The sequence below is a fragment of the Triticum urartu genome, chromosome 6A (genome assembly GCF_056163025.1).
Source record: "Triticum urartu cultivar PI428250 chromosome 6A, HENAU_Tu73, whole genome shotgun sequence".
NCBI classification, from domain to species: Eukaryota; Viridiplantae; Streptophyta; class Magnoliopsida; order Poales; family Poaceae; genus Triticum; species Triticum urartu.
This window is the reverse complement of record NC_141878.1, coordinates 208,813,244-208,824,004: the sequence shown is the minus strand read 5'-3', so window position 1 is coordinate 208,824,004 and position 10,761 is coordinate 208,813,244. Positions and strand designations below refer to the sequence as shown.

General features: G+C 52.1%; 2 protein-coding genes and 1 pseudogene across 2 annotated transcripts; all 3 read right to left on the bottom strand.

Moving 5' to 3' along the window:
* Window positions 1-405: 405 nt before the first annotated feature.
* LOC147964770 (uncharacterized) lies at window positions 406-3,556 on the bottom strand. Its single transcript, XM_087527591.1, has one exon. It carries the CDS (start codon window positions 3,422-3,424, stop codon window positions 920-922), a length of 2,505 nt encoding a protein of 834 aa, XP_087383717.1. The 5' UTR covers window positions 3,425-3,556; the 3' UTR covers window positions 406-919.
* A 608-nt stretch (window positions 3,557-4,164) lies between these two features.
* LOC125515688 (uncharacterized) lies at window positions 4,165-5,152 on the bottom strand. Its single transcript, XM_048681205.2, has 2 exons — window positions 4,846-5,152; window positions 4,165-4,753 (listed from the first exon to the last, which is right to left on the bottom strand). The coding sequence occupies exons 1-2, from the start codon at window positions 5,027-5,029 to the stop codon at window positions 4,497-4,499; spliced, it is 441 nt and encodes a 146-aa protein (XP_048537162.1). The 5' UTR covers window positions 5,030-5,152; the 3' UTR covers window positions 4,165-4,496.
* A 1,491-nt stretch (window positions 5,153-6,643) lies between these two features.
* The window catches only part of LOC147964769 (uncharacterized), a 41,536-nt pseudogene continuing 37,418 nt past the window's right edge, over window positions 6,644-10,761 (bottom strand).

Sequence of the window (10,761 nt, the reverse complement as noted above, 5' to 3'; positions counted from 1 at the left end):
ATCATCCACGAAAGCTCTGAAGTAGTTCATGGTGCGCCGGTTAATGTTAGAGTTATTCTTCTCCGAGGCCCTGAGAATCATGTTAAAGTCTCCCAGAAGCATCCAGGGACCGGGGCATGCCGTGCTTTGATGCGGCAGTTCCTGCAAAAACTCTAGCTTCTGATCGTCTTCTTGTGGAGCATATACTACTGTGATCCACCATAAGCTTCCGTCAAGGTTATGCACCTGACCGGTTAGAGCGTGTGTATCCAACACAACATGATCAACCTGCACCACGGTTGAATCCCACGCCAAGACCACACCCCCACGGGTGTTAGTCGCCGAAAGGTAAGCAAAGCCATCATATGATGGTCCGATACATTGCATGATAGTAAATTGGTCTACGACATCCAGTTTCGTCTCCTGGAGACACACCATATTACACTTGACCGATGAGATGAACTCCCTGACCGCCTTCTTCTTCGCCGGGTTATTTAGGCCTCGCACGTTCCAACATGTAATCGAAGGGCTTGGATCCATTCAGCAACATGTGGAGACTCCAGCTGCCCTACTAGACAAGACTACGCGGCCAATGCCAACGTGTTGCCTCCCTCAAGCTCGGGCCGTGGTGGTAACATCTTGCCGAAGATCGCAGCAATCACACGTACATGTTGCTCACGGAGTGGTGAGTCAAACAACTCCTTGAGCTCCTCCACAACCGCCTCATCTGGCTCCAGGTCCTCCGGAACCAAGCCAAGTGCCCTCAACAGTACATTCTCCGCCGGCGTCGCCTTTGATGTAGCATGCATCCCGGCCCTCTTGGCAGCTCTGGTCGTGGGACGGGGGGTGAAGGGCTCCGCCTCCAGTCGAAGGGATGATGCATGAACTTCCTTAAGGATGGGTGGTGCTAACCTCTTGATAATGTTAGAGCAGAATGTCTTCATCCGTCCGCATGCAACCTCCTCCTGCTGCAAAACTCCCTTGGCAGCCGAGGAGTCCTGCTCCAAATGCACCGCGGACTGCAGAACCACATTCGTAGCGACCTGAGCTTCAACTTGCACTCCCTGTGCGTTTGCATGGTGGGAACCATCACCATGCATGGGTGATATGACAGCCACGTCCCGCATCTCCAGGCGTGCATGGGCATGCGCCAATGGGAGTGAATCCGTCTCCACCTCGCATCCCGATGAGCCAGCAGGTGGGTCTGCGCCTCCCGCAGATGTAAGCTGGCAATCATTGCCGAACGCGTCCTGTCCCACCATGCATGGATGCGGACCGGTGTATGCAGAGGGGGCATGCACCAAAGGGTCCCTTTCCTCGTCCTTGTCCTTATCCGTGGCGGCATCAAGTAGCATGTGCTTGTCGGCACGCGACTCCTGGCACCGTACTGTCTCGAAACCCGGCCCCAGCGGTGTAGGGTCGGAGGCCCGTCCACTCGAACTGCTATGCCCACCTCCGTCTTGTCCCCAACCGAATCTGCCAGCACTGCGGCCGGGCCCTCCTGCGACTGTGGAGTGCACTGGATTGGCTCCTGCTCCTCGACCCCAGTGATGGTCGCATTAGCCTGGATAGGGATTTGAATCATGCTAGCTCCCACCACCGCGTCTTTGGGATCCGAGGCGGGGGCCAAGTTCTGGGTCACCTCGGGTACCACCACAATTGAAGCCAGCTGTTGCCGTTGGCCCCCTACCTCCTCCACAGCCGAAATGCCCACATGCGCAGGGCCACGATCCACTGCCAAAGCGTTTGGCGAAAGTTCTCTGGGCCCCGAGCGAGCTGCGCCTGTCTGATCCTGAACCTGATCCTGATCCTGAGCCTGCCCAGAGGGAGCCCGCACAGTCAAACGGTCAAAAGCTGAGGTCCTGACCGCAATCCTATCGCTTACGTGGCCCAGCTGGCGCACCGGGGCCACCACCGACGAATCCTCCATGGCGGGCAGCTTCCACTCCGTGGCCGCCATTGCCGGACCACGGCCGTTGCCGGCAGCGCTCGCTCCGGAGCCGCCACGCCCCGAGCTCGGACCACCTCGTGAGTCCCGAACACCGAACTGCCAAGACCTGCGGCGAGCGACGGCTCCACCACCACCATCCATGCTGCCCTCAGAATCCGGCAAACCGCTCTGGCCACTGCTAGAAGACCCGCCCCCAAGAAACCATGGCTCCTCCGCCTCCGCGAAATCCTGAACTTGCACGAGATGAACGAGGACTTCGTACTGCAGCAGCGCCGGCTGGGAGGGCCGCACCCCTAGGCCAGGTTCGGGCACCCCCAGCCATCGGAGCGTCGGGATCGCCTCCGGGTCGGCCGTCCACGCCGTGACCTTGGAGGAGGAAAGGTCCGCGCGAGAGCTCGTCTCCGGCGCCATCGCATCCACCAGGCAGGACGATCCTAGGATCCGCTCCACCACCTCTAGCTCCCACGCGTGCGGCGGGATGCCCTCCAACTCAATCCACACCTTGGATCTGAACACCGAATGCACAGCTTGGGCTTGCCGATTCCACTGACGAAAGAACAATCTGACCCCACGATGATCCACCACCGGCATAGCGCAGAGCCTGTTCCTGTGCTCCGGGCGCGCGAAGACAATGAGAAAATCCTCCGGCCGGTAGCGATGCACAGACACCCACTGCGGCTCAATGCCCACCTTGACCTGCAGCACCTCGAGAATGAACTCCGGCGAGATATCCTTCCTTGCACCCGCCGCGTAAGCCACCATGGATAGCTGCAGCCGGCCTTCGAGCCCCTCCATGGATTGTGAGCGACGCACGATGCAGAGCTCCGACGGGTCGAACTCCTCGTCCAAGGGAAGCACCGGGCGCGGCACCGGGTGATGACGGGGCCAGACCGGAGGCATAGGGGCGACGACGGAGGCGAGGCCAGACCGGCGGCACCGCAGCAGACGCAGGAGGCGGCGGCGGGGGAGGTGCCCCCCCCCCCGACGCCCCCCAAGACCGCGACTAGCGGGAGCAGAGCCCATGCCCCGGTGAGCCACTTTCTCGACGACGAGCCTCCGAAGCTCCTCCGGCGACGATGGGCTGCGGGGCCTCTTGCAGTCCCGAGATCCATGACCCGACAACCCACACCTGAAGCAGACGATGTCGTTGGTGCAATCCTTTCTGTAGTGCCCGTCCTGGAAACAGCGGAAGCACAGGCCGACCATCTCCGACGACACCTCGCGGGGAGGGGGGGAAGACCGCGGCTGAGCGCGCGGCGGCTGCGCAGCCGGGTCATGGCAGCGCCTCCACTTGGCACGCCCAGAGGGGGGCGGGCGTTCCCACGGCACCTGCTGCAGGCCCTCGACCTCAGCAGCCCGAGGCCGTGACGAGGCCTCCACCCCCTCTGGGGCGGCCGACGGCGCCGAGCAGGACGACAGACCAAGGCCAGATACGATAGGGCGTTCCCCCGCGGGGCGCGAGGTCGCGTAGTGTGAGTGCGGGCTGGCGTCCATGGCGAAGAGGAGCGGGAAGGGTGGCCGACGCGGCCGGAGTGGCGAGCACCGGGAGAGGTGGACGCCGGCGCCGGAGTGACGCGCGGCGGTGCTCAGGCGCGGACAGGAACAGTGGCTTGGTAAACCTGCCAAGGTTCACAGGGCGCAGGGCGCGGAGACGCCGAGACCGTAAGCTGTGCGTCTGGCGTGCCCCCTCTATAAACTTAGTCAAAGTTAACAAAATTTGACTTTGATTAAATCTTACATGCAAAGTAAAAAGAAACGGAAGGAGTACGTACTACGTAGGTTTTCAATGTGCATAACCACTATGGATTTGAGGTATGATGTTTGAGGTTCATGAATGTACCAGATGGTTTTTGTGTGTAGCCCAGTCACTGTCCACGGACATGCCCGGGGTGTTTGTACGAGGAGAAAATGAATTACAACATGAGCGCACCTGACGACAGGGTGGCGCAGGCTGAGCTGAGCGCGCCAGCGACCGAGTTTAACACGGCTCAGACTCATTCGTAGCGCGAGGGTGCTCCGTCGCCCGCCGCTCGACGGCCGAGTCCGCGGTCTACACGCGTCCGGTGTTTACCCGTGTACCCGTTTGGCACCCAAAAGAGAACTCCACCCAAAACAACAACCTTCCCCAGCCCTCCGTCAATTAACCACCTGTTCCTTTTTTAAGTAATCCTGAAGATATATCTCAAGATATGTTCACACAAAACTACTACTACTGTAATTGAGATGCAACTGCGTGTAGGAAGCAAACTGAACCCAGGCTTCCATCATCCTTTTTCTCATCTTACGACAAAAGAAAATGACAGGTGGTTTTATGTACACAGGAAATGCAAAGGTAGATCGACACCAAAGCGTAAATCATCTACTGCTACTCCTAATTGGCTAACAATCCATTTGCACACCAGGAGTCAACAGCCTGCCTGCCGATGCCAAAGCAACCAGACACCAACGGCACAGCAAGAAACCCAAGAAAGAAGCAACAGGACCAGGCAAAAGCAGGGGACGGGGACGGGCTGGGCTAATCGGGCACGGCGGCGGGCGGGCGTCGGGCCGACCGGTCGGTGGCCGGTCAGTAGGAGTAGGCGGTCCTGTGCACGGAGCGGTCGCGGAGCATGCCGCGGTACAGAGCCTCCCGGTTCGCCGGCATCCGGTGGTCCGATCCCGTCACGCTTCCCCTGCACGTCGGCTCGGCCGCTGCCGGCGCCGGCGGGGGCGCGGAGGAGGACCTGGCCACGGGGGGCGCGCCCTCATTGTCGATGACGCCCTCCGCGAAGCGCACCCGCTTCTCCCCCTTCCGCCGCAGCTTCCCACCGCGCGGGCGCTTCTCTGTTACGCCAAGAATCAAGGAAGCTCCGTCAGGATCCCGTGCACAGAGAAGAAGATGAAGAAGAAACGTCACGAGATCAGCAGTGGCCTACCTGGGGAGGAGGAGGGGGAGGAGAGGCATGGACGAAGGGACGCGGGGTCGTCCGAAGCAGGGGCGTCGTCGTCGAGGCTGGGCTTGGCGAAGCGGCGGAGGGAGAAGAGGACGAGGGAACCGGAGAGCGCCATGGCGGTGGCCGCGGCGAGCGCGCCCATGGACGATGAGGAGGAGGAGGACATGGTCGTGGTCGTGGCGGGGTGGGTGAGCGTTGAAGGCTGGCTGGCTGGCAGGTGGCTGACTTGACTCGTGGAGTCCTGGCCTGTTTTGGGTTCGGTGCAGGTTTGGATGGAGCGCCGGGGGCGGCACTGCTGTGCTATATAGGGCGAGGAGGGCCGCATGTCTGCGGGAGACGGGTCGCGGTTTTTGGACTCAACACAACACCTCCGTTCCGAACTGTTTTCAAAATAAAAATATCTCCGTTTCGAACTGTTTCCAAAATAATAATCTCCGTTTCGAACTGTTTTCAAAAATAAAATCTCCGTTTCGAATTCACACGGGGTATGATCCGCTCATGACGAGAGGCGCTAATATTTTCCTTTTCTGTGACAGGAATGGGATGACGGACGCTAATACAAGTACAACGTAATAACTTCTCATACAAGACATAACGTGGGATTCGTTGTTTAAAAGAAAAAGAAAATAAACTAACGGTCTTCTTTTTTTGGATGAAAAGGGATCATTATTATTACTCAGGAGCTAGTTCATTCTTACATAGGTCAGCGATATCATCTGGACCTGAACCCAGCCACACGACGGTGCGGCATTTAGTTCTACCAAAGGAAGCAAGGTAATGGCTTATGCCATTCTGCTCTCTACATACATGCACTAGCTTAACTAATCTCCCTTCTCCCTTCTCTCATGAGCCTTTTAATCTGGTCCACAGGCATGGAGTAACAAGACCGATCTCTCTCTTCCTATGATCATGTTTAGAGCGACAAGGCAGTCTGCTTCCACTACGATAGGTTGTTACGTCCATTGTGATTGTATAAGGCAAGGTTCAGGCCGTCCATACACGCAAGCAGTTCGGCTTCTAGGGGTTCCGCACATGACCTCAGTTCTCTGCATGAGGAGAATATGATCTCGCCGTCACTATCGCGCAGAATAATACCCGCTCCAGCCGTAATAGTCGATGCACAGAACGAGCCGTTGATGTTGAGTTTTGTCCAGCCTGCAGGCGAAAGTGTCCATCGAAGTTGTGGCCCAGCTACAACAAGAGCATGTGATGTGGGTATGGTCTGCACCACTGCATCCACCACTTGCTTACCCTTCACCGGATCTGCACTCGGGTTATTTTGTATGCCCACAAGCGAGTCGATGAAGCTGAGGAGGAAAGTTCTCGAGGCTTCGACTGGGGGCGGTTGCTTATGGTGTGTCATCTCGTTTCGTACATGCCAGCAGCGCCACAGAGTCATCATGAGTTCCATCCTCTCCGTGTCAGGAAGGTCGCAGAGAGTTTGGGCGAGCCACTCCGAGCCCGTCCTCTGGAATGACGATGCAGCTGGAATCCTCCATCTCTCAGCCATAGCTTTGCCATAACGCCACAGCCCTCGGGCACCTGCAAAAGGCATGAAACATGTCCTCCGGCTCCATAGCGCAGAGAGGGCATTGATAAGATACCTCCAGTCCTCAACGTTTTTTATTTACCCAAGTGGGCAAACAATTAGTGATCAACCGCCAGGTAAAGGTTCGAACCTTGGGAGGAGCAGGGCACCTCCAAATAAAAGCCCAAATGGCTCGTCGCCCAGCCGGTGCCCTGCTCGCCGCGACTGAAGAAGATCGAGTCGATAAGCGCTCTACGCCGAGAAGCACCCATTGAGTTCTGGACCCCATGCAAGGATGTCGTCGCCCATCCTCAGTGATGTTCTGATCTTGGCTATCTCCTATGCGTCCACCGAAAAAAATGTCTCCCAGACCACATCCATATGCCAAGCGCCATGGTTGTCCAGCATCTCACTCACCCGGCGGAGACGACAGCGACCCTGCTGTGTCATGATACATCTCCAACGTATCTATAATTTTTGATTATTCCATGTTGTTATATTATCAATCTTGGATGTTTTATAATCATTTTATATCATTTTCTGGTACTAACCTATTGACATAGTGCCAAGTGCCAGTTGCTGTTTTTTTGCATGTTTTTTACATCGCAGAAAATCAATACCAAACGGAGTCCAAATGCAATGAAACTTTACGGAGATTTTTTATGGACCAGAAGACACCTAATGGGCCAAGGCAGCGCCTGGGGGTGCTCTGAGGGGAGCACAACCCACCAGGGCATGCCAGGAGGCCCAGACGCGCCCTGGTGGGTTGTGCCCACCTCGGGTGCCCCTCGGACCGCCTCTTTGCTCTATAAATACCCAATATTCCAGAAACCCTAGGGGGGGTCGACGAAAATCAATTCCAGCCGCTGTAGAGTCCAGAACCACCAGGTCCAATCTAGACACCATCACGGAGGGGTTCACCACTTCCACTGGTGCTTCTTCGATGATGCGTGAGTAGTTCTTTGTAGACCTTCAGGTCCGTAGTTAGTAGCTAGATGGCTTCCTCTCTCTCGTTTGATTCTCAATACAATGATCTCTTGGAGATCCATATGATGTAACTCTTTTTGCGGTGTGTTTGTTGGGATCGGATGAACTTTGAGTTTATGATCAGATCTATCTTGTTATATCCATGAAAGTTATTTGAGTTTCTTTGATCTCTTATATGCATGATTGCTTATAGCCTCGTATTTCTTCTCCAATATTTGGGTTTTGTTTGGCCAACTTGATCTATTTATCTTGCAATGGGAAGAGGTGCTCTGTGGTGGGTTCGATCTTACGGTGCTTGATCCTAGTGACAGAAGGGGAACCGACACGTATGTATCATTACTACTAAGGATAAAACGATGGGGTCTATCTCTACATAGATAGATCTTGTCTACATCATGTCATCATTTGTAGGATCTAGAAGAGGTGTCTAGAGGGGGGGGGTGATTAGATCCTCAACAAAGAAAAGTAGCAGTTTTCAATTTCTTTTAAGTTAAGGTGGAGTTTTAGCACAAGTTTAAACATTCACAATACATTTCAAGCAAACATGGCAAGAGTATATGAGTAGCGGAAAATAAAGCATGCAACTTGCTAGAAAGTAAAGGGATGGGGTTGGAGTGTGCAAACGCAATTGGAGACACAGAGATTTTTGGCATGGTTCCGATAAGTGGTGCTATCGTACATCCACGTTGATGGAGACTTCAACCCACGAAGGGTAATGGTTGCGCGAGTCCACGGAGGGCTCCACCCACGAAGGGTACATGAAGAAGCAACCTTGTCTATCCCACCATGGCCATCGCCCACGAAGGACTTGCCTCACTTGGGTAGATCTTCACGAAGTAGGCGATCTCCTTGCCCTTACAAACTCCTTGGTTCAACTCCACAATCTTGACGGAGGCTCCCAAGTGACACCTAACCAATCTAGGAGACACCACTCTCCAAAAGGTAATAGATGGTGTGTTGATGATGAACTCCTTGCTCTTGTGCTTCAAATGATAGTCTCCCCAACACTCAACTCTCTCTCACAGATTTGGATTTGGTGGAAAGATGATTTGAGTGGAAAGCAATTTGGGGAAGGCTAGAGATCAACATTCTTGTGGTTGGAATGGAATATCTTGGTCTCAACACATGAGTAGGTGGTTCTCTTTCAGAAAATGTATGCTGTAAGTGTAGGCACATTCTGATGGCTCTCCTGACGAATGGAGGATAGGTATATATAGCCTCCACACAAAATCTAGCCGTTACACACAATTCACAAAACTCGGTGGGACCGAATCGAGAAACTTGGTCAGACCAATTTAGTTCAAAATGTGAACGTTAGGATTTTCGGTGGGACCGATATGATCAACTCGGTGGGACCGATGTGCTAGGGTTAGGGTAAAACCTCAACTCGGTTTGACCGATTACATACTCGGTGGGACCGATTTTGGTAATAAGCAAAATAGAGAGTTGGTCAAGCAAACTCAGTGGGACCGATTACATATCTCGGTGAGATCGAAATGATTGCAACAGGCAACAGAGAGTTTGCAAGCCCATCTTGGTGAGACCAAGATCCCATCGGTGAGACCGAATTGATTAGGGTTTCTGGCAGTGGCTATGTCAAATGGACTCGGTGGCGCCGGATAGATCAAATCAGTGGGGCTGAGTTTGACTTTAGGTTTGGGACAAATGTGGATATGAGAAAGTGATTGAGGGCTTTTGGAGCATATCACTAAGCACTTTGAGCAAGCAAGCCATTAAGCAACACTTCATCCCCTTTTAATAGTATTGACTTTCCTATGGACTCAATGTGATATTGGATCACTAAAATGGAAATGTAGAGTCTCGAGCTTTAGCCAATCCTTGTCCTTAGCTTCTTGAAGGGGTTCCACATTCTCTTGTCCATGCCACTCCACTGTTGAACTTATCTGAAATATACTAGATAGAAGTATTAGTCCAAAAAGAGACATGTTGACATTAATTACCAAAATCACCCAGGGAGCACTTGTGCTTTCAATCTCCCCCTTTTTGGTAATTGATGCCAACATACATCAAAGCGTTAGATAAAGATATGAAGAATAACAAGTAAAGCTTTGGAAAAAACATGTAACATGCATAGGCCCCCCTACATGTATGCAATCATGTAAATATGGAATGTAAGAGCATGTGAATGCATAATCATGACAGAGCAAGCAATGAGTTACATGTATCTTGGCTATATGCATCAGAGCAAATAATATGAATATAGGAAGTGTACCTCCATGTTCATGCTTCCTTCTTGCAAACAATGTGTACAGTACTAGGAAATCATCATGCACATGAGTGTGATGCATATACTTACCTTGTGGTCTTGAGGAAGCTTTGGAAGAGATGAACCTGAGTAAACAAGGTTAGATAACAAAGAAACATCTACTAAACAGAGCAAGAACACTAAACCACAAGAGTACCAAGATTGGGATGACATGTAGAGAGTGAGTACTAGGTACTCTATGTGATATAGACATGTCCCCAAAGAGTAAATATATGCAATGAATTCGAAGATTTCCTTCCCTTAGATGTCTTTCCCCCCTGAATCTTATATGGAAAATGGGAGAAGATAGGGAAAAGAAAATCAGAGCAAAACAAGAAAAACATAACAACACAGTCATAACACATACTAACATGCCTTTCCCCTCTTAAAGACATGTGACTTCTCTCCTCTTGAATACCAGGCATTTGGGGTCTCTCTCCCTTTGATGTGATTAAGATTTGATGTGATCTCTCTCCCCCTTTGACATCAATTTCCAAGAAGGGTCTACTGGAATGTGAGTCGAAAAGGGTTTGGTCCTTGAGTCACAAAACATAGCAGCATATAGAATGTGATGCAGTTAGAGGACAAGAATCATTGAGTGGAGGTGGAACAAATATGCAGGATACAAATGGCAAAGTGTCTCCTCAGCATTGAAATCGGTAATACCGAGTTGTTTTCTTCGGTGGCACCGAAATGATTCGGTTTGACCGAAGGAGACAAACCAGTGTATCCGAGTTCAATAGAGAGAGAACAATTTTCATCTCAGCTCACTAGGCAAATAAGATCTCACAAAGATTTGCAAGGAATTGGCTGAAATATTTGCAATGAATTGGATGTAGGGAATGCAGAAACGAACAGAGAAATTAAAGAAATCTAGATGAAGTTTTTTGATTAAAGAAGGGGAACAAATATGCAAGATACAAATGCAAGAACTTAGAGAAACACTAGAGAACTTCATCTAGAATTCGTCGGTGACAAAGTCACCTATGTTAGAGTATATTGACTAAGGAGTCAAGTGAGAACACTTGATTGTAGGTCATACTCATCGTTTAAGTTCAAAATGGGGTTACCATTTTTTGTTTAAGAATTTTGATGTATTCACATCTTGTTGAGCTGC